The following is a 26,751-nucleotide window of genomic DNA, read 5'->3' as shown; positions in this document are numbered from 1 at the left end:
TTTAGGCACTTTTTTTCTAAGGTTGTGCAGCAGGTATTAAAAGTAGCAAAGAAATCTGCTACTAGAAAATCGTATATGACTTGATGGAAAAGATTTACTTGTTGGTCCCAAACCAGGGGACCAAGTTCTTCTACAGTTCAGATGGATACCTTTGGTTCTGCAGTACTTGTGAGTGCTTATCCTTTCACCTGCTTTACTCTTTTTCCAAGAGTCACCTTTCTTCCATCTTTGCTGATCTGCCCATGAATCCTCCCCTGTTTTTTACCGTACCTCAAGCTAAGCATTTTTTGAAAGGGGTGTTGCATATCTGTCCACTTAGAAGATAGGTATGCCCTGCTTGCGATCTTAATTTTGTACTGGATAAAAAAAAACCTTTCCTTTTTGAACCTGCTTATGACACTAATTTGAAATTCTTTTCTTGAAAGCAGTGTTGGTCAATACTGTGACATCTGCAAGAAGGATACAAGTTACAGGCTGTTATGATGATTCAACCTGTCTTGTCTTGTACAAAGACTGGGTAACTTTAACAAACAATCCTTTTATGCCTGAAGTGGTTTCAAAGTTTACACAGAGCCACACTATTTAACTCCCTGTTTTCTTTTCAGAAGCAAAATATTAGGGAGAGAGAGTTCTACATATGTTAGATGGCCACAAGCATTTTAGGCAGTTCTGACAGGATAGTTATTCAGGAATTCTAATCAATTTTGTTCCTCCTCCCTTCCTTCATAGGAAATCAGTGTCAAAATGTTGGCCCCAGAACTTGGACCGAAGCTCCAAAGGCTGTGGTGTCTCCATATTCATAAAGGATGCGCACATCTCCAGACTGGTAGCCCAGCATAACACATCTGAGATACTTCAGGTGCAGCTAACATTGGGTAAGACAGCGATTTGGGTCATAACCTGCTATAGGTCCCCAACCATGTCCCAAGACTCGCATTCCTATGCACCCTGGAGAATATTAGGGTCCCACCTAACACACTCATACTGGATGACTTCAACTACCCCTCCATTAACTGGGAAAACTACTCACGTACCAATACACTTGCCCATCACTTTCTGGAATTCATTAATTCCAATGCCCTGGACCAGCTCGTTTTTACCCCCTACTGGAGGTTGACGTGGTAATTACTAACATGGGCGACCGTTGCTCTGCACCAGTAGTCAACTCCTCCCAGGTTAGATCAGCCCCTTGGAAATCCACCCCAACCCCCCCCCCAAAAAAAAATAATGGTAACCACCATGAAAAACTTCTCCAAAGCTAACTTTGGGATCCTAAAAACAGAGGTGGCTAACTTCATGGCACCCATGCAAATGGAGAATAGTTGCATGACTGAATCATACATCAATGCACTGTACGAACATGTACACAAATGCATGGATCTCGCCATACCCAGTAGAACCAAGATGCTCTCCTCAAAAAAAAAAAAAAAAAAAAAAAAAAGTCAATCTGATGGTCCCCTGCCATAAACAAACTCTACAACAGGAGGAGGAAACTGATGCAGAATAAGGTGAAGTCCCAAGACTGGAAAAACTCCCTTATCAGCCTCAACAAAAGGTTGAGATCCCTCATCAAATCCTCTAAAGCTAGCTATGAAAAGAGAATTGCAACAGATAGTAAAGACAACTACAAGGCCTTCTGTAGTTAAAGAATCTCCACAGCAATACCCAGATTTGCTCTGAGCTACTGCACAGTGGTACCTCCTATACCGAGCCAACAGATATTGCCAATATACTGGCCGACAGATTCAGTGCCAACTTTACCCTTGTCCCCGCCCCCCCCCCCCCCAAAAGGAACAATCACAATGCCAGTAGGTTGCCAGGCACCCAGTATTACTGCTGCACAGGTTAAAACAGCACTGTCCAAGGCCAAGAATACAGCTTCTATGGGACTTGACAGTATCCCCGGCTGTGTTCTACATGAACTACAGAGTGAATTGGCACCTCACCTGTGTGTGCCCTGTTCAATCACAGCCTCACCTCAGGCTTTGCCCCTACCGAATGGTGCACTGCTACAATAGTCATCCCTCTCCACAAGGGAGGAGCGACTATAGACCCCGGGACTATTGCCCCATTAACCTGACTAGTCTGATATGCAAAGCTATGGAATGCATCATCATGGACCTAATAAACAAGGATATAAGGAATCTCCAAACTCAGGATCCTACACAGTTTGGTTTTTTGAAGTGTAGATCAAGCCTGCTCAACTTAATTGACTTCTTTGAGTCGGTCACCAGAGCTGTGGATGAAGGCAAGGTGGTTCATACAGCCTACCTTGATCTGGCCAAGGCCTTTGATACCATTCCCCACTCAGGAATCATAGAAAAACTCACTAAGCTAGGCATCAACCCCATATCACTAGGTGGGTTGCAAACTGGCTCACAGAACCCACAGTGTGAAAGTGGCTGACTCCAAATCAGACTGTCGACCAGTCAAGAATGGAGTCCTATAGGGTTCGGTCCTGGGTCCTCTCCTGTTTGGAATCTACTTCTCTGAATTCCAGGCCAACACGAAGGGACTCTGGTTGACAAAGTTTGCAGACAGTTGAAAGTTGGGAGCTGTTATTAACTCCTCAAGTGATGTTGACATCCTACAGAAAGGCCTCAATGTGACTGAAGCTCAATGCCAAAAAATGTCGTCATTCACCTTGGGAAAAACCCGGTTCCCTTGAAATACCACATTGATGGTAGTTCATTGAACAAAGAAGGCGTTAAGAGATCTAGGAACACAGGGTGACAGCAACCTCTTTTGACCACCACATTGCAACTGTGTTCAGAAAGTCCTATGTAGCACATCTCATTATTAAGGGTTTTGCATCCAGGAAGAAAGAGGTCACGGTCTCCCTCTACTCTTCCCTCATTAGGCCAGTCATAGAGTATAATGCCCCATTTGGCATGTACCTTACTAGACACCTGCGACAACTGGAGAGGCCACAAAAGTACCTCACAAAGAGGATCCTAGGCCTTAAACACTTGGCCTATATGGACAGACTCGAAAAAAAAACTCCAGCTATTCTCGGTCTCATATCACCTACTTAGAGGCGATCTCTGCTTGACTTACAAAGCCATGTCTGACCCAGTTCTGTTAGAAATGCTATATCTAAAGAAATCCCAGTCCCTCCACCCTGCATGCTACAGAGGCCTCAACCTTATTACTACAATCAAGAGAGCATGCTGGAGGGACAGGTTCATAACCCAGAGACTGCCCATGTTATGGAATAGACTTCCCATGCATGTCAAGCAGAGCACCTCACTGGGCCCTCTTCAAGAGGAATCTTGATGAGTGGATGGGAAATAGAAAATTCACCCCAGGGATCACTCCACTGGCTCTACTCAACAGAGACACTAGGAACTAAGGTTGGGTGGCACAATTCCAGGGTAATCCTATGGGCTAGGCTTGTAAAGGCTCCAGGGCCATTAGCCTAGTACACAACTATGAACCTAAAATGGACAGTTTCTAAATGGTTGTTCATAGGTTAGTACTAGGCTATCAGCCCTAGGGCCTATACAAGCCTAGCCATAACAATTCCCTGAATATTTCTTCCCACATTATTTACTTTCCTGGACCCCTGTCTAGCAGGGCGACTGACGTGATCCCTGGGGTGAATTCCCTTTCTCCCATCCAATCGTCAAGGTTCCTCTTGAAGAGGTCCAAAGAGGCACTCTGCTTGACATGTATGGGCAATCTATTCCAGAGTCTGGGGAGTCTCTGGGTCAGGAACCTATCCCTCCAACATGTTTTGTTTATTGTGATAACAAGGTTTAGATCCCTGGAGTGTGTAGCTCTGAGGGATTGGGATTTCTTTAAGTGTAGCATGTCCAACAGCTCTGGGTTTGACATGGCCTTGTATGTTAAGCAGAGATCGCCTCTGAGTAGACGATATGTGACAGAGTATAGCTGTAGTTTTAAGGTGGTCAGCATAGGGCATCTGCTTTAGGCCTGTGATTCTTTTAGTGAGGTATTTCTGAGGCCTTTCCAGTTGTTGCAGATGTCTTGAGAGGTACATACCAAATGGGGCATTGTATTGTATAATGGGTCTAATGAGGGATGAGTACAGTGGGACAATGACCTCCTTTTTTCTGGATGAAAAGCCCTTCATGATGAGGTGTGCCACATAGAAGGATTTCCTGACTGTTGTGGCGATGTGGTTATCGAAGGTGAGACCACTGTCCACCTGTGTCCCTAAGTCTCTTATCACACTTTCTGTGTTTAGTGTACTGCCACCTATATGGTAATTCATGGATACATGTTTTTTTCCCAAAGGGGATAACAATATATTTCTTGGCATTGAGCTTGAGCCCATGGCTCTGGCACCAAGCATCTGTTTCTGTAAGGCCCTTTTGTAGAGTATCCACATCATTTGGGGATTCAATAATGGCTCCCAGTTTGCAGTCATCTGCAAACTTTGTTAGCCAGAGTCCCTTAGTGTTGACCTGTACTTCAGAGAAGTAGATGCCAAACAAGAGTGGCCCCAGGACTGAACCCTGAGGTACTCCACTTGTCACTTGTCTGGAGCTGGATTTGGAGTTGGCTACTTTTACAGTGTGGGTTCTATCAGTAAGCCATTTAGCAACCCATTGGGTGACATAGGGATTAATGCCCAACTTAGTAAGTTTATCTATGATTCCAGAGTGGGGGATGGTGTCAAAGGCCTTGGCAAGGTCTAGATAGGCTGTGTGGACCACCTTACCCTTGTCCGTGGCTCTGGAGACTGATTCAAAGAAGTCAATCAGGTTCAGGAGACAAGATCGGCCCTTCACAAACCCAAACTGGGTGGGGTCCAGTGTTTGAAGGTTGCCAATGTCTTTGTTTATAAGTTCCATGATAATACGCTCCATGGCCTTGCAGATAAGGCTTGTCAGACTGATGGGACGGTAGTTTCCGGGATCCAAGGTGGATCCCCTTGTGGATTGGGATAACTATAGCTCTGCCACTCAGTGGGCACGAAACCTGAGGTGAGGCTATGATTAAACATAACACTTAGGTGAGGTGCCAGTTCATATTGTAGTTCATGTAGTACACAGCCCGGGATGTCATCTGGTCCCATGGATGCTGTATTCTTGGCATTAGAGAGTGCGTTTTGTACCTGTCTGGCGTTATTACTGGAATTTGGCAATCTTCCGGTATTGAGATGGGCCATTTAGGGGGTGAGAGTGGGGTGAAGTTGGCACTGAATCGATCTGCCAGGATATTGGCAATATCCTTCGGATCAGTATATTTAATGCCATTCTGTTTTAGCTCAGAGCAGATCTGAGCATTGCCATTTAGATTCTTGACATAATTATAGAATGCTTTGTGGTTGTCTTTGGAATCTTTGGCAATTTTATTTTCGTAACTAGCTTTGGAGGATTTTATGAGGCATCTCAGTTTCTTACTGAGGCTAGTAAGGGAATTTTTTGCATCCTGGGATTTTCCTCTTTTCTGCAAAAGTTTCTTCCTTTTGTTGTAAAGTTTGTTTATGGCAGGGGACCACCAGATTGGCTTCCTTTTTTTGGATGAGAGCATTTTGGTTCTATTTGGGATGGCACGATTCATGCATGAGTGGATGTGCTCGTACAGTGTCATAGTGTAGGATTCAGCAGTTGAACTTTCAGTTCCTGTCTGCATGGGTGTCATGAAGTTTGTCACTTCTGACTTGAGAAGCATGAAGTTGGCTTTAGAGAAGTTTTTTATGGTGGTTTCTTTACTGGGGGGTGGGGGTGGGATGTGGATGTTAAGGGTGATTAGCTTATGGTCAGACCTGACTAACGAGGGGTGACCATAGGTATGGAGCATTGATTTCCCATGTTGGTAATGACCAGGTCTAGGATATTGGAGCCCCTGGTGGGACTATGGATTAGTTGATCCAGGGCATTGGAATTTATGAATTCCAAGAACCGCTACACAGGTGTTGGGACATGAGTAGTTTTCCCAGTTAATGGCAGGGTAGTTAAAATCACCCAGTATTAGGGTGTTTGGTTCTATCTTAATATTTTCCAGTATGTTTAGAAAGGTGTAGTGAGAATCTTGGGGTATGGTGGGGATCTGTAGCAAGCTACAATTTGGATTGCAGCCTTACCTAGTGTTAGTTGCACTTGGAGAATTTCAGACACATTGTGTTGGCCAACTAGCCTGGTGGTGTGAATATCCTTGGTGAATATTGACACTCCTCCACCTTTAGTGTTTGGTCCTGGTTTGGTGGCCAAAAGTGTGGTAAGAGTTGTAGCCTGGTATTGCAGGGGTGCTCTCTGGAGCCTTGAACCAGGTCTCAGTTACTGCACAGATATCGATGTTCTCCATTTTTAGGAGTGCCTCGAGAGAGTGCATTTTGAGGTTTAGACTTCTAGCATTGAGTAGCATTACCTTCAGATTTTGCATGCTTGTACCTGTTATGGTGGTGGTTTTGTCCTTTGAAGTTTGCCTAAAAAAGGCACTATAGGGGTGGCAAGAACCTTAGCCAGTAACCTGAATCCCAGGGGCGACAGGTGCAGACCATCTCTGGCAAAGCATCGTGGTCTGTCAATCATGTCATCCCAGGCAGACAGATACTGGATCCCCTTTGAATGACACCATAAGCTTAGCCAATTGTTGAAGTCAATCATTTTATCCTTATATTGTGGTATCATTCTGGGTGAAGGCAGGATGTTACTCAGGGCTAGGGTCATACCTGCCTGGGCCACATGATCCGAGAGCGCTTCCATGTCTCTCTTCATGTAGTCCAGGGAGGTACGTCTCAAGTCATTCACTCCAACATGGACAATGACAGAGTCATATTTGTACTTGTTGTGGAGTGACTTGAGTGCATGCGTTATGTGGTGGATCCTGGCACCCGACAGGCAGCTGACTGTAACTTTCTTCTTATTCAACCTGGTGAGAGGGACATCAGTGTGCCGGACTATAAAGTCACCTATGACTGAAGTGTTAGGTACATTGTCTTGCCTTAGGGGCTGTTGCTGGGTGGCACACTGGTGTTGTGAACTATGTGACACATTGGTTGTGATTGGTGTTTGTTTGCGTTTCAGCTTCAGAGGTCTTTGTTGCTTGGGCAGGTTACAGTTAAGGGCCTCTGTATATGTGGATTTAGTGTTGCTATATGTGGGTGTTGGTGGTGCGGGTTTAGAAGGGCTATGTGTTGCTTGAGGTGTAGTGTGGGTGTTAACCTTCTCCTCTTGACTGTTTAGCACAATCTTGGGTGGAGAGAGCTTTGCTTCCATTTTGGCTATATAAGTGCATCTCTCACAGGTTGTAGTGTTGGGTGGTAGGAGGAGAGGGTTGTCTGTGTACATGAGGCAATTGCTGCATTGCCCCAGTATGCCCAGATTCACTAGGTGGACAGGAGAAATCACTGGAAGTTGACCCTAGGACATGCCTTGTTTGGGGCTTTTTTTTTTTTTTTTTTCTTTGTAAAGTATAGGAGCTGTTTCCTTAGCAAGGTACTTTGCAATTATAGGCTGTTTAGTGCCTACTATTAATTTCTCCTTGTTAACAAGGAGAGTGCAGTGTTTGTATGAGTTTAAGGCTTCCTAGTGCTTTCCAGCAGGTATTAGAGAAAGTGCTAGTCACAGGGATGCTTAAAGGTAAGATTGAAAAGAATGCACTCTGCAGTGTGCACTAGAGAAGTTAGATGTGAAAGTAGGTAACTTGAGTTTTACCTGTTTAAAAAGTTAAGGTTTAGTGGAGAGTTACTAATTTTAAAACAGCAAGATTGACTGAAAGGGGTGGTCACTTTTGTATTTTGGTACTATGAAATACTGTAGGATGGCCAATACATTTAAATAATTGAAGGGGTGGGATTTCAAAAGTGATGGTTTTGTGATTACTCACATAAGCCAGTGAAAGTAGAGAGAAATGAGATATATGGTCAGATTAACATAAGAGGCGGGCAACTAGAAAGACAGTGGTATTTAACAAGACAACTTAAATGGGTGGGAGAAAGGGAGGGAGGGAAAAAATTCTGCCTGACTCAGAACAGAGAGAGCTGTGGTCTCTTTTGAAGTTTTAATATGCTGTTAAAACAGAATGCAAGCAAAACACAAGGTAAAGAAAACAAACTACAGTATTCAAAATATAGAAAGGCAATACAGAAATACAAAAAATAACAGCAAACTAACCTTTCCTTCACAGCAAAGTGTAGCAGAGTCTGGATGAGCCTTTCTGGTAAAGTCTGTCTAATGCTATTGCTTTATTTTGTTCATACCATAACAAGACAGTCGCAGGCAAAGTCGGGGCTCACTCGATAAGGACATTTGGTTACTTTGCTGGCTTTTTCGAAAGGGTTGGACTCTGGAAATATTCTAAAGACAGCAACTTGGTCTTCTGTACATACCAAGCATTAAAAGCTGGATTCTTTGTAGGTCCAGAGCAGTCTTTGCCAGGAATATTACCCAAGGGCTCCTGTACTCTGATCCTCCTTTCTTCTAAGCTCTGATATTTGTCTCGTATACCTTAGGCTATAGCAACAGTGATCTAATAATAAAAACATAGTGCAGCTTTGTAAGTAAACTTCCCGTAACAGTAGATGTTCATATAGATCACATTGCTGCAGTAAAAACTTTCCCCTTCCTCCTCCCTTTTTTGTTTATTTTCATGCCAGGGCATGTGTGTTGTTTTTGTTCTTTTCATTTGCAGAGTCATGCGTATCTAGCAGAGCTCTAACCTCCCTTGATGTTCATTGTGTTTCACTGTTGCAGTCATGACTGTAGGGTTCTCCCCTGCCGGCAGGCAGTTCTCGGTCGGCCAGAATCCCAAAGTCTGGGTCCGGCGTTGGCTGTTCAGCCATGCTCCCTGACGTCAGAGCGCCAGGAGTACAAAGCTGACAGCCGACGCCATGTTCTCCAGTCTTTCTTGCCGTGCGGTGATAGCAGTTCGCAAGTGCCGGTCTGCCAACTCCTGACAATTTTTTCTAAACAAACTTCAGTCTGAAGACTTTCTTCTACTGAAAGCTAAGTACCCCGTTGGGGAAACTTTTTTCTTGCTCCAGTCCGATGTCAGAAAGTTAATAATTGTATTTCATGTGGGAAGCAAATACCTCATAAGGATTTTCATTCTTACTGTATTCCTTGCTTAGGCCCTGACCACGACGTAGCTAGTTGTCTGTTTTGTGCTAGATTCAATCAACGTACTATTAAACGAAGGTACAATTTTGCTTTTCATTACTTCGGTAGGCGTTTTAATTACAAAATGTCGTCGAATACGGTTCCGGCTACCGGAGTTCACAAACGACGCAAGGACAAAGACAGGCCTCTGAGGTCTAAATCAGACGATATCGCGCAAGCAGAGCCAGCTTCAGGTTCGGCCGTCGTCAGTGAGGCGCTTTTGCAGCCCCTGTCGTCGGTCATTTCGGAACCAATAACCGAAACGGACTCCCACGAGGAGCCAACTAGGCCTTTGAATATTTCTGTTGCAGGACCTTCGGACAATGCTCCTTCGGATGGGTCCGGAGCCGCTGTGCAGGTACCGGCTTCCGAAGGGGTTTTCAGACCTACTTAGCTTCTTATAAAGGCAAAGACTCCTTCCAAATCAAAGACTGCAGCCCAGGCCTCTTCTGATACGGCTCCCAAGTCTCAGAAACAGTTACTTAAGATGGCGGAGGACTTGCTTACTATGATTAGGGGTTCACATCCTCCTCCAGATAAAAGGCCAAGGCAGGAAGTTTATTATGACTCCTCTGATCAGGCTTCTGTTTCTTCTTCTGACCAGAAATATTCTTTCCCTCCTTATGAGGATTCTAATGCTGAGGAATCCATTCCTTCAGCTTCTCCCCCTGAGGATTTCTCTTTTGGGGAAACTTTGCATGAAATGAGGGAACATTTCCACTGAGAAGGACAGGAGTATTCGGAATCTAAGAAAAGACCAAGGGATTTTCTTCTTCCCCAACATAGACCCCTGGGTATTCCTCCTATTTTGGATATTGTGGATGATGCTTTTTCAGAGGCTAACTTAACTCCTGACTCTTTTCCTCCAGCTCCTGTTAAGCCAGACAGATACTATAGGGTTCCTGATTCCCACCAGTATTTATACAAGAACCCTACAGCTGACCCTGAAACCATTTCTCAGGGTCCTAAGGGCGTTAAGGCCGCTTCTGCTAAAAACCCCATTCCCACTGAGAAGGATTCCAGATCTTTAGAAAGATGGGGCAAAAAAGTGTACACTTCTGCTACTTTATCTATTAGGGCTTTAAACTGTCAGTTTCATATGCTGAAATACCAGCAGTTTCTCCTGTCTGTTTTAAAGCAAAAGCTAACTTCCATTTCCGCCTGTGCAGATAAGGAACTACATGACTTAATGCATGCCACTGAACAAGTTGGGAAGCATGGTTTACACTGTGGATTTGATGCCTTGGAGGCTTCTTGTAGGGCTGCTGCCTCTGGCACAGTAATTAGAAGGCATGCATGGTTAAAGGAACAAAATCTGCCAGATCAAGTTAAAGCTAAATTATTGGATGCTCCTGTTCAGCATAATGTTTTGTTTGGATCTAAAGCTGAAGAGGTGATTAAAAAGATGGAGGACAAGGCAAAGTCCATGCAAACAGTTAAAGATTTCTTACAAGTACAGCCACCCAGATTTAGCAGGAATTCGCCTACAAAAAATTGGTCCTTTCCCAATTCAGACAGGCCTCAGAGGGGTAGATACAGACGCCCCCAAGGTAGGCCTGAAACGCAAGCCTCTTATAGACCAAGACAGTGGACTGCTTCCACCCCTAGGGGAGGAGAAGACAGGTCGCAAGCTCATAGAAAACAGACTCAGTGACTCCCTCTGTTGGGCTGCAGGAACTTCTTGCCTGGAAGCCCCTCTCGGAGGAAAACATTCTCTTTTTCACCTAAATTGGACTTGTATAACCCAAGACAAGTGGGTTCTGGATGTGGTTTCAAGAGGTTACAAATTCCATTTTCATACCTTACCAAGGCCAAGCGGATGGCCAGATCTTCCAAAACATCAATGGTCAGAGGCCTTAAACCAGGTGGAAGCTCTCTTGGCTATGAAAGCCATAGAACTAGTTCCACTTTCAGAGATGGGACAAGATTTTTACTCAAGGCTCTTTCTAGTCCCCAAGAAGCAAACAAAATTCATTGAGACCCATTCTGGATCTGTCAGTCTTCAACACTTTTCTAGAGATACCAAAATTCAAGATGCTTACTCTACAGCAGCTACTACCAATGCTGACCAAAAATGCATGGATGGTAACTTTGGATTTAAAGGAGGCATATTTACACATTCCCATCAGACAGGAACGCAGAAAATACCTCGGGTTCAAGGCCGGATCGAGGCACTATCAATTCTCTGCGCTGACCTTTGGATTGTCTACTGCGCCCAGGGTCTTCACCAAATGCCTGGCTCCAGTAGTAGCTTATTGCAGACTCAAGGGAATTCAAATTTACCCTTATCTGGACGACTGTCTTATTCAGGCAGACAGCAAGGATGTCTTACTCCAGCATCTAGAGTTTGTTCAGAATCTTCTCAAGTTCCTGGGATTCACTGTAAACATAAAAAAGTCAAATTTGACACCCTCACAACAGATAATTTTTCTGGGCGCTTCTCTAAGCACAACAACCCAGATGGCATTTCTAACATACGAAAAACAATTACAGCTGGCTTCAACTTTCAAAACCTTGGCAACTTCAACTCAGCTATCTGCAAGGAGATTCCTGCAGGCTCTGGGTTACATGGCCTCCTGCATCCTTCTCGTACCATATGCAAGACTACATATGAGGAAAATAGTGGTACCTTAAAAGTGTATGGTCTCAGCATTGCCACAGTTTAGACATACTGATCTCCGTCCTGCCTCGTCTTCAAAAGGAATTCCTTTGGTGTTCCAAGGCATGTACTCTAAACAAAGGAAAACCCTTCTGTCTGCCTCCTGCCACTTAGATACTAACCACGGACGCCTCAGATTATGCATGGGGAGCCCATTTTCAGGGCAACTGTCTGCAGGGCCTTTGGACAAAGGATCAGAAGCACCTGCATATCAATTTAAAGGAAATGTTAGCCATTCAGAAAGCTCTATTGGCCTTCAGGAATCTTCTACAACCAGGACAACTACTGATACGGACAGACAACACCACAGTTATGTAGTACATAAACAAGCAAGAGGGATCTCATTCCTATCCCCTTTGCAGACTAGCCATGGATCTTTGGAACACAGCTCTAGCTTGCAATCTGAACCTTCAAGCACAGTTTCTACCAGGGAAGCAAAACTTCCTGGCAGACAGTCTGAGCAGAAACCTTTCAGATCCACACGAATGGATGCTGGACACCGAAATATTCAAGATGATTACAGCAGTCTGGGGATGTCCTCACATATAGACCTCTTTGCATCCCATCTCAATCATCAACTACAGATTTTTTGCACCAGGACTTTCCACGATCAAGCTTGGAAAGTGGATGCACTATCATTCAGTTGGAGAAACCTCTCTGGTTATGCCTTTCCGCCTTTTCCTCTTCTTCCACGGGTATTATTAAAGATCAAGCAGGACAAGCCCAAGATGATAATCTTGCTGGCCCCAAATTGGCCTCGACAGTTTTGGTACCCAACACTGAAAAACCTTTGTCTGGAGCCCCCCTGGGTTTTACCACAGACTCCGAACCTTCTGTCCCAACACCAGGGTCAGATTTTACACTCCCATGTCAAAACTCTCAGCCTGGCGGCCTGGTTAATCCAGGGTCTTTGATTCATTCTCTCCTACCCAAGTAGGTTATGGATGTCATTTTAGAAGCCAGACGTCCTAGCACTAGAAAATCTTATGCAGGAAAATGGAAAAGATTTTGTTCCTGGATGCAGGCTCAGGATTCTGATCCTCTTATTCCTAACATTCCTCAGATTTTACTTTACCTGACAGACCTCTTACATAAGGGTCTCTCTTTCTCTTTCATAAAGATACATGCCTCTGCTATTTCTGCTCATTATAATACAGACCCTCCTATCTTTTCCCACCAGCTCATGAGAATTTCTCAGAGGAGCTAAGAACTTAAGGCCTCCTAGATCTCCTCCCATTCCTGCTTGGGATGTCAACTATGTTGCGGAAAAGCTCACCTTACCTCCTTTTGAGCCTGCTGCCACATCTGACATCAAGTTTTTATCTTGGAAGACAGCCATCCTGTTAGCTCTGACCTCTGCTCGGAGGGTTTCAGAGTTGCAAGCTCTTATGGCTGTGGAACCTTATATTATTTTTCATCAAGACAGGGTGTCTTTAAGGACTAATCCTACTTTCATGCCTAAGGTGGTTTCCAAAGTGGCTTTAAATCAAACTATTCACTTGCCAACTTTTTTCCCCACTCCTCAAAATAAAGGGGTAACTATCTTACATTCCTTGGATGTACACAGACAACTACGTTTTTACCTGGACAGAACCAAGGACATCAGAAAATCAGAGCAATTGTTTGTTTCTTATGCTTCAAGTTCCCAAAGTAAAGTCCTTTCAAAACAGACCATTTCTAAATGGATTGGTCATGGAATCAGATTTTGCTTTTCACACCATGGAAAGCAAATCCAAGGGAGTATAAGGACTCACTCTACCAGAGCTGCTGCCACTTCAGCTGCCTTCCTCAGGGGAGTTCCTACCAAGGACATTTTGGAAGCTGCAACTTGGAGTTCAGTGCATACTTTTTCCAAGCACTACAATCTACCTCTCTACTCTAAGTCTAGGGCAGGCTTTGCTTCTGCAGTCTTGCAGGGTCTTATAGCCGCCCCCTCTACTTTATGACCACCTCCCTTTCTTTCTGCTTTGGGATTCTACCCTACAGTCATGACTGCAACAGTGAAACACGATGAACATAGTACAGTTGTGTACACTTACCATAAATGTAGATGTTCGAGTGTCTTCACTGTTGCAGTCTGGGTTTCCCTCCCTCCTGTCCCCTCTTATTTTTCTTTTGTGTGGTTCCTTTTTTCACCCTTCTTCTGAGGTGTATTTGCAAAGGGTATGGGACCTTACTTATTTTGGAACTTCTGACATCTGGGGCAAGAAAAACTAGAGAACATGGCGTCGGCTGTCAGCTTTGTACTCCTGGCGCTCTGACGTCAGGGAGCATGGCTGAACAGCCGACGCCGGACCCAGACTTTGGGATTCTAGCCGACTGAGGACTGCCTGCCGGCAGGGGAGAACCCTACAGTCATGACTGCAACTGTGAAGACACTTTAACATCTACATTTATGGTAAGTGTACACAACTGTACTTTCTGAGGCAGGCAAGCTCTGATACTTTGTCCTAACCATATACAGCTCTCCTTGACCTATTTCAGTTAGGGTGTGTGGAAGGTGCCCTAAACCTTTGGAAACTAGCTGGTCTGATCCTGGGCAGGATACATATAGCTTGGGCTATTTCAACATTGATCTGTTAGGTCACCTACTGTTATGGTAAGACTGATGGCAGAACTGGTACAAAGCTGCACTGAAATGTTACTTGGGCCGCCAAAAGTCAGGACAGGGACTGCTGTTTGCATTGACATGATTCCCATTCACATAGATGTTCTTTGGAGTCCTGCTGTTAATAGGGTTTGTACTCCCACAAATGTATTTACTGACATTTACAGAGAGGGCTTTCTGAAGGTCAGCTGTTAATGGTTTATATTCACATTTGTCTCATCTGGAAAAATTGTGATAAGATTTTTTTTTTTCACTTTGGAAAGCCCTGCCATTTTATTTTGTTTTATTTCATTAATTTATATATTTTGTGCATCATTATTGGATTGCAGTATTTTGTTTTTCTAATGTGTGTTGTGAATGTTTGAATTAGGTTTCCAAAAGCCCTCGTCATTCACTACGCCATCACAGTGCTTCTAAGATAGCTGATAGTATTCCAGCTGCAGAACGTGAGGGGATAAATTCAAGTAAAGGAAGTCCAGATCATATAACTAAACAAAATTCTCCAAATAAAGGTATTTTTATTTCTTTGTTTGACTTTTGAGTGTCTTGTCAAAATTTTGAGCAATGCTCCAAAAATGCTATGTTCAACATCACATTTTTGGCTGACAAAAATTTTAGGTGGTAGCTTTCTGTATAATTTTATTTTCTTTTTAAAAAGTACCGAAACACCTTTCATCTTGTAGATTTGACATTTTTGCTTGCTGCAAGGATGTGCATTAAAAAAGTACATGTCCGTTTATTTTCTGGGGTGAATTTTGATAACTGATCTGACTAGAAGGTATTCTGCTACAGGTTGTGTAGCTGTTTAAATGCAGAGATGACAGTCAGTATGTTAATAACATCACACTTTTGAAATGAATTTTTGATGTTATGTAGTCCAATCTCGCCTTCATTCTTATCGTGGGTTTGGAGCCGAACCTCGGCTCTGACTCTGCCATACTCTAGCTCGAAGTCTTCAATTGGCTCGTGGCTAAGAGATTTCCCATCATGCAACAAGTCTATTCCCCAGATCTCATTTGCCGCTCGTTACGCTCAAACGTGGTCTCGCTTTTGGACGTGGCTGAGTATGCTATTTATAAACTTTTTATAAACTGTTGACTTGTTGCTCAAAAAAGGCTATTTTCATAGCTCTGTGTGTGTGGTAGTGGTGTTTGCCTTTGTTTCTCTTGCTGTTTTTGTGGCCTTGTCGTTGGCCGTTTTGGCATCCCGTTCGGTTCCTTTCCCCACGGGCTAGGCCCATTTTAGTTAGAGGACCTAGTCCTCTCCATTGTTTCTGTGTGGTATTTGGTTTGGTGCTCCATTCTGTTAGCGTTTAGTGTTGTGTCTGGCTAGTGGTGCTATCCTGCCTTTGTTTCCCTGGGCTAGGCACGTTTAAGTTAGAGGACCTAGTCCTCCCTGTTGTTTTTCCCGCCGGTTTCTAGGTCATTTTAGTTAGAGGCTCTGTTTCTCGTGCGGGGTTAGTTGGGTGTAGTGTGTGTACGTATTACTTTGTTCCTTTCAGCATGTCCAAAGATTCTAAGGAACACAGGCCTTCAGGCTTTAAAAAGTGTGTTGAATGCAACAATAAAATGTCTTTGACTGATGGGCACTCTGTGTGCGTGTACTGCTTGGGGGCTATTCACCTCCGAGTCCTGCTTGTTTTGTCATTCCTTCAGTTCCCATGTGTTACAGTAGAGGAAGAACAAGCTCATGTTGAAAGGACTGCTTAAACACTCTGAGCAAGACTTGGCTAAGTCTTCCAGTGCATTATCCTCTCCAACTAAAAAGGACAAAAACTTATAAGAAGCGCTCTCCGGCTCAGTCTGTTTCTTCAGAGCCGCCGGAGAAAGTTGCTAGAAGAGCTTCTCCTTCATCGGTTTCATTGCCCTCTGTGCTGACAGAAGGTAGTGTCTTGATTAAGTCCGTATCTGCTTCCATCCTTTCGTAGCCGGTCTCGGATATTTTGCTTCGGAGCTGGTCTCCAGTTATTTGACAGGTTTCTCCTTCATGCAAGTCCCCTTCTGTAGGGAGATCCAGATCTCCAGCATTATCCTCCAGGTCTTCCAGGACCTTTTCCGATGAGGACGTTGATAGGGTGGTGAAGAAACTGCTTCAGTCATCGGTGTTGGCCAAATTGATTTCAGTTCCGACCCAGTCAGCTCCGGAGCCTATGGCCTCTTCATCCTTTGTTGTTCCTCCTCCAAGCCTTTCTTGGCCTTTGGAGCCAGAGTTGTCGGTTCCATCTGCTGCCGTTAGGTTGGTTTCGGTAGCCTCTCCTGACCTCTCAGTTCCGACTTCTGCTCCGATCCAGTCGGCTCCGTCCATGGTGTCAAGGGTCCACGGTTCTCCGGTCGGACCCGAGGGGGAGGGATTGGATAGATCTTCATTGGTTCCAAGTCTTCCTGTCGGTGCTTTGGCTCGAATGAGCTTGGACCCGACATCTGCTTTACTCCTCATCTCCTCGGTGTCTAGGGCTACTACTGTTTCCTCTACAGTTAGTCGGCCTTCGGAGCCGGGGGGGGGGGGCAGCCTTCGAGGTTATGAGGAGCGTGCTTGCCAGGTCGTCAGCTGCTTCCTACGGCACCGATACTCTGCCCCCTCCAGCACCGGTGTCCATTTCGGATCATGCTCTATCCATGGGCAGAGGAGACCCTAAGCCTCAGGATACCTCCATGAGTGGTCCCTAACTTTCTGACGTCCCCCCAGAGTTTTTGCCTGAAGAGCCCGCCAGAAAGAGATTGTGTAAGAGGAAACACCTTGACTCCCCAGATGAGTCTCTCCCGTCATACACCGACCTTGAGGAGTCAGAGGGGTCCCCCAAGTCGTCTTCTGAAGATATCTCTTTTTCCGATATCCTGGAGATCTTGAAGCAGAGAGGCAGCTGGCCCTCCAAATCCCCTTCTGATGAGGAGTCTGTGTTCCTGAAGGCTTTCGGGTCTGAACCCTCTGCCTCTTGGGTTTCTCCCCCTTTTGATGAGCTACTAGATTTTGTCTGTCGAAAGGTGTGGGAAACTCCTGACACTGTGGAACCGGTCCGTAGGAGACCCAATAAGATTTTGTCCGCCCCCTCTGACAAGAAATATCTAACTAAAAGCGTCCCAGTAGATGCCATGGTGGTGTCAGCCGCTACCAAGAAGGAACTTGCTGAAACTTCGTCTACCGTCCATCCGCCTAACAAGGAGTCCCTGGCTATAGACAAGTATGGGAAGCGTGTTTTTACCTCAGCTGCCTGAACTAGTTGACGCATTTTACAAGGCTCCAGAGAGATCTCCTAAAAGAGCTAGGAGATTCTCTACAGGGTATCATTTCTGATGCCGTGGTATAGAAGGTCAATGCACAGATGTCTACCCTAAATTCCCGTACCAACTCTTCCATGAGGCTAATCTCCTACGCAGCCGACAGAGCGAGTAGGGCAGTGGGTTCCGAAGTCTCTCTTAGGAGACACTCCTGGATGCGCATGTGCATTTTCGCGGAGGCCTTCAAGTCTACCTTCACCAACGCCCCCTTTGATGGTTCATCATCGTTCGGAACCAAGGTGAAGGACACTCTCACTAGGTGCGAACAAAAAGGAAAAACCCTGTCTGCCATTGGAGTCAGTTTTTCCACGCCTTATAGACCTTACCCCAAGGGCCAGAAGGGTGGGAAAATGTGGTTCAGAAAGTCGCAGAGGTTTTTTCTGGGCGCACAACGTGATTCCCCCTCCGGAGGCAGGGTAGGGGGTGGAAAGTCAGGTAGACACTGCCCTAGAGGCAGAGGAGGCCTGCGTAACCAGGGGGACTGTGATTCCTTTCATGGTCCTCCCTACCAGCGCTCCTGAAGGGAGGTCCGACTGTGCATCTCTGGAGCCGGTCGGGGGTCGTATTTCTTTACACCCAGAAGCCTGGTAAGACCGTCGCCCAAGACAAGTGGGTATTAAAGATAATTTCCAAAGGTTATCGTATTCCCTTCTCTTCTCCTCCCCCGCCAGCCAAGAGAATCCCAGACATTCCACCCAGTCAGTCACAGGGATTCCACAACTTTAGAAATAAAAAGGTTGCGTTCAAAGGGAGCCATCCAGCCTGTCCTGACAGACCAATTAGGATTAGGGACTTACTCCAGATTCCTTTTAGTGCCGAAAAGAACAGGGGACCTGAGACCCATCTTGGATCTCAGCCAATTGAACCTTCATGTACAAAAGTCCAAATTCTGCATGGTCACCTTACAGTCAATACTCCCCCTGTTAGGGAAAGATGTGTGGCTGTGCTCCATCGACCTCAAAGATGCTTACTACCATATCAAAATGGACAGGGCATAGAGAAGTCATCTACTCTTCTGGCTGGGAGCCAGTCATTTTCAGTTTTGCGCTCTGCCCTTTGGTCTCACCACAGCCCCCAGGATGTTCACCAAATGCATGGCAGTGGTAGCGGCTCACTTGAGACGTCAGAGATTCCAAGTGTTTCCGTACCTGGACGACTGGCTCCTTTCTGCCACCTCCAGGCATCTACTGTGACAGACCAGGGATGCCACCATTACACTGTGCCAAATGTTAGGTTCATAGGTTCAAACTAGGCTATCTGCCCTAGGGCATTTATAGGTTTTACTCTAAATTGGGCAAAATGTGCCCTGTTGCCCTCACAACGTGTCACTTTTATCGGGACCGAGCTGGATACGGTGCTCACGAGGGCCGCCTTACCAGAGGAGAGAATTCAAACTCTACAACAGCAGGTCTATGCCTTACTACCATTGAGGAAGGTCAAGGCAAAATTGGTCCTCAAGTTGTTAGGGACCATGGCTGCCACGATCATGCTAGTTCCCCTTGCCAGACTACACATGAGGGTTATTCAGTGGCTGCTTTTCACCCAATGGTCACTACAGCATCTTCCACTCTCCCATTCTATTCTGATTGCGGACACGTGCAAGCGGGATCTGCGCTGATGGCTTCAGGCCAGCAATCTCAACGTGGGCAAGCCTTTTGTCTCATCTTCTCAAGGTGCCACAGTGACCACGGATGCCTTCCAGATCGGGTGGGGGGGCATTATCTTGGCAGGACTGTTCAAGGCACGTGGCAGGATCACGAGACCCATTTGCATATCAATGTCTGGGAGATGAGAGGAGTGCTATTAGTTTTGCAAGCACTTCAGAGCTTTCTCCCTCTAGGGACAATTGCAATCCACTCAGACAACATGTCAGTGGTATGGTACCTGAACAAACAGGGAGGAACCAAATCATACCCCCTTTGCAGAGTGGCACTGCGAGTTTGGCAGTGGGCAGTGTCTTCCCAACGCTTTCTAGTTGCAACGCATATACCGGTGAAGTCCAACGTGATTGCCAACAGGCTGAGCATAGCTATCTTAATGCCTCACGAGTGGCTCCTGAACAGTTATGTTGCGGAAGAGATATTCCACAGATGGGTCCGCCATGCTGCGATCTATTTGCCAGCCCCCTCAATGCCAAATGCAGCAGCTACTTCACCCTTATCCCCCTGGAGGGGGGAGACACCCAAGGACGCTCTGGCTCGCAATTTTTCCTCCGGTCTTCTCTACGCCTTTCCACTGTTACCTCTGATATCAAAGGTCATTCAGAAAGCACAGTCTTTGAGAAGCAAAATGATCCTCATTGCCCCACACTGGCCTAGTCAGATTTGGTTTCCCTTCCTTCAACCCTATCTAATGGACAAGCCCTGGATTCTGGACCCAGCTCCAGATCTGCTGACTCATGTCAGGACAGTTTCATCCCTCCATCCAGACCCTCAAGTTGACAGCTTGGCTGCTCCAGTTCCGTCCTTAGTCAGGCTTCATGATTTTTCCCCGGAAGTGGTCCATATTCTGTAATCTTCCCACAAGACTTCTACCAGGAAGATTTATTCCAGTAAGTGGAAGAGATTTTCTATTTGGGCCTGTGAGAGACATATTGATCCTTGTACAGCGCCTGTTTCGGCAATATTGGAATTTCTTTCACATCTGTTAAGTCAGGGTTCAACTGCAGCAACCATTAAAGTACAATTGGCAGTGATTTCTACCTTTCACATTGCTAATGAGCCCAACTTTATGGCTCATAGGCTTTGTAGGGTTTTTCTGAGAAGGGACATTGTTACTCCGACCTCCAGTCTTTGGTCCAGTGATACCATGGGACCTCAGTTTTGTACTACAGAAGCTCACCTCAACTCCCTTTGAGCCCGCAGCTACGTGTAACATTAAATTGTTGTCATGGAAGACAGTATTCTTGGCAGCCATAACTTCAGCTAGGTGGGTCTCTGAACTCCAGTCATTATCGATTAGGCCACCTTATTTGGTGTTTCACAAAGTAGGGTCTCCTTAAGAACCAACGCTTTTTTTGTTCCAAATGTTGCCTCGGTTGTCGATATCAACCAATCCATTGAGTTGCCTGTGTTTTTTTTCTGAATTCTCCAAAAGGCGGAATTTAAGTTTCATCAGCTAGATGTTTCTGTTTACATAGGACAAAAGATTTCAGGAAATCGGATCAAATGTTTTTCTCATTTCAGACACTAGACTTGGGATTCCTGTTTGTAAGGTAACCTCGTCTCGCTGGATCTCCGATTGCATCTCATTTATTTATGCTTCCGCTGGCAAAGAATTACTTTTTAAAGTGAAGGCTCATTCTACACTATCTGTGGCTACCTTAACTGTGTTTCAGGCTAGGATGTCTATGGACGATATTTGTGCTGCAGCAACATGGGCTTTGCCTCATACCTTTATTGGTCACTACAAATTAGATCTGGTCTCTATAGGCAGGTCTTCCATTGGTTCTGCAGTGCTCAAGAGTATTTTTCACTGAGCCACCCAAGATCAAGGTGCTAGGGATGCTGTCCCACAGGTAAGAATGAAGGTGAGATTGGACCACATAACATCAAGAAGTTATATACTCACCATAACGTTCGATGTATGTAGTCCATCTCACCTTACATTCTTACTAACCCTCCCTCCTTCCCCCTCCTGGAGGACCTGGAGGTATAGTCTCTAGGTGTCAGTAGTCCTTTCTGTTGGAGGAGTTGTTCTTCTCTGTGTGTACGTGTGTGAGCTTGCAGCAAACAAGATCTGGGGAATAGACCTGTTGCATGATGGGATACCTCTTAGCCACGAGCCAATTGAAGACTTCGAGCTAGAGTATGGCTGAGTCGGAGCCACGGGTAAGAATGTAAGGCAAGATGGACTACATACATCGAATGTTATGGTGAGTACATAATTTCTTGTTCTAGTTAATATGGGGCATAAAATGACTTTCCACCAGAGTCTTCCAGCTCCATTGGAGGGTCTGGGTTTGTTGATGTAAAAATAAAATGACAGCTCTTCCAGGATACAAATGAGGCCAGCACACATGAGGAAAAATGACTTAAATGAAAGTCAAATTAGTCAACAGACCGGTTTCGGCTAAAAGCCTTTTTTAGTAATGAATCAGTGTCATTTGTCTGAGTACACTTCAGGAGTCTGGCTGCATGAAAGTTGAGATGCAAAATTAGCGAAGATAAAATATAGAAACAGAACAGAAGACAGCCTAACACTGCAGTGAAGAATCTCCCTCAGATTTTCCAGGATGAATGTCAGTATCTGCTGATTTAGATTTTGAATGCCTTTCACAGTGAGTAATGTTTAGATTTCCTTTTCTGATGTTTTTGCTTTGTACAATTTTGAGAAAATTGTAGCTACTGCATTTAGGAAGCTGTTCCTCCTGCCATTGCAAGGACACATTTGCGATTTGGAGTACACATCTAACCCTAGCATTTAACAGCTTTTTGTCTGCTTCTCATATTTAAGTCTGTCCTTAGAAACACTGTTTGAACATTTTCCCACATTTTATGCTTACATCACTGAGGATATCTGGTCCTGATCTCCTCCTCATTCATGAGGACAGAAATGCTAGCTTTTTGTCTTTTAACTGATAACTTTCATAGGCTTCAGCTCCTGTCCTTTTATTCATAGGACACACTGCATCACCATCTTTTCCAATATCTTGTTTGCTACTTGTTTCATTGGCAACATTGATGCACTTCCCTTCCTGTCATCTTAAGCTATTTTGCATTTTTCTTGGGATTTCCTGTCTCCTTTGGCTCCTTTTGCCGCAAGTTTAGTTTCTACTTTGCTAGATCCTGAGTTTTAAACTTGCTCAAAACTGGAGACCTCCTGGAGCAGTACCTGTCCTGTCTGTTCCAAGAAGTCTGTTGATCCATATTTTTTCATAGTTGTCCCTTCTGCCTCGAGAGGCATCTGCTCTGATCAGGGGGGAGACTGCAGTGCCGAGTTCTGCTTTTACGGGCCCATACCCATTCCTGTCGTAGGTGGATCGACTTTGAGACAATGGAGAGGGCCTTGTCTATTCCAAGACAACAGTCTGCTCAACCCTTTTCGGACCAGTCTTCCAAGTTAGTCCTGGCACCAGAGTCTCATCCATTCCATCTAGCTGGATAGCGGGTGTCAAGGTCGCAGAAACACTCACATTTGGGAACTTCCTCTTCTAATACCGCACCAGAACATCCCATGGAGGAGGGGTTCATCTGAAGAGAAAGTGCAAGAGGAAATGCACTGATTACCCTGAAGAATCTTACACTAAGGACACAGATTTCAAGGAAGGCGAAGGATCTCCATGATCACCTCCTGATGTCACATTTGGAGACATCCTGGAAATCTTGAAACGGAGGTGGTCAGCAGTCCAACAATCCTATGTCTGCAGAATCCGTGCCTGCAGGCTTTTGGTGACTCCGCCTGCTGATTAACTCACTGAATTGATCTCTCAGCAGGCATGGAAGGCCCCTGATTCTATTGAGTCAGTACCTCGGAGACCAGACAGGATCATAACTGCACCCTCGAACAAACCCTACTAGACTAAAGGTTTACCAGTAGAAGGTCATGGTCATAGCAGCAGCCAACAAAAAGGAACTGGCAGAAGGAGGTTCCTCTCCATCTCTCCTAATAGAGAGTCTGGGATGATTGATAGGATAGGGAAGCAAGTGTATACTTCACTGACCTTTTCCTACATCTTTGAATTACCTGGCACATTTTTCAAAGTTGCAGAGGGATCTGATTAAGAAACATTCGGATACCCTCTCATCAGCGGTTTCTGATAAGGTCTGGGACTGGATAACTTCTTAGTTGGCCACTCTGATCTCCATTTCCAAGTCGTCCATGAGGCTCATTTCTAATGCAGCTGAAGCAAAGACTAAAGCTATTGATTCAGGCATAACCTTAAGGAGAGACAACTGGATGCATTTGTGTGGCATTGTGGTACCCTTTAATTCTACAGCATTGCTCCCTTTGATGGCGCGTCCTTGTTTAACCTTGGGCCCAAAGACGCACTCACTGGTGTGTAAAGGAAAGACTCTTTCTGCAGTGGGTGTGTGTTTCCACTCTTCAGAGGACCTTTTCAGGGAGCTAGCACACTGGTGGAAAAATGTGGTTCAAAAAGTCCCAAGGGTCCTTTCCCGACACAAGTAGTGATACCTCCTCCAAGGGCAGAGGGGGGAGAGCTCCAATGATAGACGTTCTTTGGTAAACCTTTCCAGCGGTCCTGGAAGGAGTCCAGTGTGTCCTCCGGAGGTAGTCGGGGGTTGCTTTTCCCTGCACCAGAGAACGTGGCTACAGATGGCATCAGACAAATGGGTGCAAGAATTATATCCAGAGGTTATATTATTCCTTTCTCACTAACCCTATCCTCTTGTAACAAAAAATAAATCCAGGATGTTCCACTGAATAAAGAGGGGGGGGTCTATATCAGAAGATTGACGTTTCAAAATTTTGAATCTGATATAGTCGACACCATATGATCGAAGTCTTGAAACTTTGAATCCTTTAATGGAGATCTCTGTATAACGGCGGAAAGGGAATATTTCCCTTTTCTGCACTGTAGTGCGATCTGGAAGTAGGTATATTGAAGTAGTGGGGGGTGCAGGGAGGTTTGCCCCCCCCCCCCCCCTGTTTAGAGCGTATAAATGGTTTGTGTAGGTTGCTGTGTTTTTATTACATTTTCAAAGTTTCAAGACTTTGATCATATGGTGTCTATCATATCCGGTATCAAAGTTTTGAAACTTAGATCATGCAATATAGACCTATAAAAGGGATCAAGTAGTACTAGAAATACAAAAGCTGCTAGAAGTCAGTCATCCAAGAGGGTCCCTCCAGATCATGTAGGATCCAGAATTTACTCTAGGTTCTTTTTAGTGCTCAAAAAGACAGGGGACTGGAGACTGCATCTAGGTCTCAGCAAACTGAACAAATCAGTTTGTCAGACCAAATTCTGGATAGTCACAGTTCAGTCCATTTTTCCGTTCCGGGAAAAGGATGACTGGATGTGCTCCATAGATATCAAGGATGCGTATTATCACATAAAAATGCAAAGGCTATCCAGGGGATTCTTGCGCTTCCAGCTGAGAGCTGGTAACTACCAATTCAGAGTACTGCCCTTTGGTCTCACCACAGCCCCAAGGTGTTCAAGTGCAGCTCACCTGAGAATGCACCGATTCAAAGCGTTTCTATACCTAGATGACTGGCTCCTCACTACCATGACCAGGCATCAAGTCATAGAAGCCACACAAAAGGTTCTTCAAACATGCTTCTCCCTGGAAATAATTGCCATCTACAAAAAATTTCACCTAGAGCCAGCCCAAGTCCCAGAATTCATAGGTGCTATTTTTAAACTCTCAGACCAACATAGCCTGCCTTCCTCCACAGACACTACAGCCAATTCAGACACACGTTGTGAGCATAATCGGCAAGAACAAAGTGTTAGCGAGACTAATCCTCCAAATGTTGGGCTCCATGGCAGCATTAGTAAGTTTTGTACCCCTGACGAGTCACCATATGCAAATTCTTCAGTGGTTACTCATGGCACAGTGGTAGATACTTACCTAGTCTATGTCCACACCAGTTTGTCACCAACATTTGCAAGAAAGATTTAACATGATGAACTCGTTCAGAACAAATTCTGCGAGGACTGCCGTTATCTCCCCCTCAGCCCAAGGCCATAATGACCATGGGTGCCTCCTTGGTAAGATAGGGAGGCATTGCAGTGGAAAGACAGTCCAAGACACATGGTCCCCAGTAGAGGCCTCATTACACGTCAGTGGTCTAGAGATAGGCCTCATTACACATCCGTGTTCTACAGATGAGGGCAGTGCTCTTAGCACCGCAAGCCTTTCAGGATGCTCTCCCCTCTGGAACGATTGGGATTCGAACAAAGAAGTCAGTAGTCTGGTAAATCAACAAACAAGAAGGAACCAGGTCTTATCTGCTCTGTCAAGGAGCCCTTAAGAGTGTGGCAATGGGCAATTTCATCAAACTGCTTTCTTATAGCAATGCACATTCCGAGCAAGTACAGTGTGATTGCAGACAGATTAAGCAGTTCCATTCTTGTGCGTCATGAGTGGTCCCTTAATCAGGGTGTGTCCAAGAGAATTTTTTGGTCATGGCGCCAGCCTTGCTGCTTTTTAGTTGCCTCTCCCATGAACAACAAATGCAGAAACTATTTTTCTCCAATCACCCCCGTGAGGAAGATGCAAGGGATGCTTTTCTCCACATTTTTCCCCCTGGTCTCCTTTATGCCTTTCCACCAATACCTTTGATTCCCAAATTTCTTCAGAAAGCAATTGGGTTGATGAGCAAAGTCATCCTTGTAGCCCCCCTTTTGCCTCTACCGATCTGGTTCACCTTCCTTTAACCTCATGTCATCAAACAACCTTGTGTACTAGATCCAATTCCAGATCATCTGTCCCACCCAGCAGGTATGGTCCATTCCGACATTCACAATCTCAAGCTGACAGCTTGGTATCTTGAGGTCCAGTAGTAGCCAGACAACCGAAGGTCTCTTTCCCTGTTCGCATTTGGTCATCTCATAAACCTTCCACTCGAAAGCTGTATTCTATCAAATGAAAAGTTTGTATATTTTATTTACATTTGATAACCGGCTAGTGTCTTGACTGGGCAAGTAGCCCATTTTCACTGGAGACCCGGGGAGGAACGCTCCGAAGTGAAGTTACAATTACAGTTGTTAAAGAATAGTGTTAAACATGGTACAGTAAGTAAGGTTACACATGTTAAACATAATGCAATAGTACTATATAGGCTAGATAAGAAAAAGTCAGAATGTACACAATTGTAAGAGATAAAACTTGCATACATATCAACATCTCAAGTCATAGTTTTTTGTGATGAAAGATAATGCATCTGAAAATTTAGTCGTTTCTTAGGCTAAGAGCAAAGTGTGTGGAGAGTAAGAGGAGACAGAAGAGCAGGGTAGGAATTAGCTTAGCCAGGGTAAGTGCATGAGCATGACCGGTGATTTGAAGAAATATTCTATTAGGAGCTGTTTGAAGTTCTGAGTATCAGTAAAAACAAAATGAAAACTCCAGCAAAGCTAGAACTTCCACTGAGTGACTTCCCAAACCTCTTGTATCAGAGGCACATGGGATATATGCACGATCAAAAAGTGTGTGGAAGGCTTTAAGTAGC

General features: G+C 45.0%; 1 protein-coding gene across 1 annotated transcript in view; it reads left to right on the top strand.

Moving 5' to 3' along the window:
- LOC122810517 (inner centromere protein-like) overlaps positions 1-26,751 on the top strand; it is a 1,067,288-nt gene that overhangs the window by 286,173 nt on the left and 754,364 nt on the right. The window contains exon 6 of the mRNA XM_044082099.1: positions 14,709-14,850. Within this exon, the coding sequence (XP_043938034.1) occupies positions 14,709-14,850 (142 nt within the window). The remainder of the gene's footprint in view (positions 1-14,708; positions 14,851-26,751) is intronic.

This window comes from Protopterus annectens, chromosome 9.part0 (genome assembly GCF_019279795.1).
Source record: "Protopterus annectens isolate FY-2018-M chromosome 9.part0, PAN1.0, whole genome shotgun sequence".
In the NCBI taxonomy this organism is placed as follows: domain Eukaryota; kingdom Metazoa; phylum Chordata; order Ceratodontiformes; family Protopteridae; genus Protopterus; species Protopterus annectens.
This window is presented reverse-complemented; position numbering and strand designations above follow the sequence as displayed.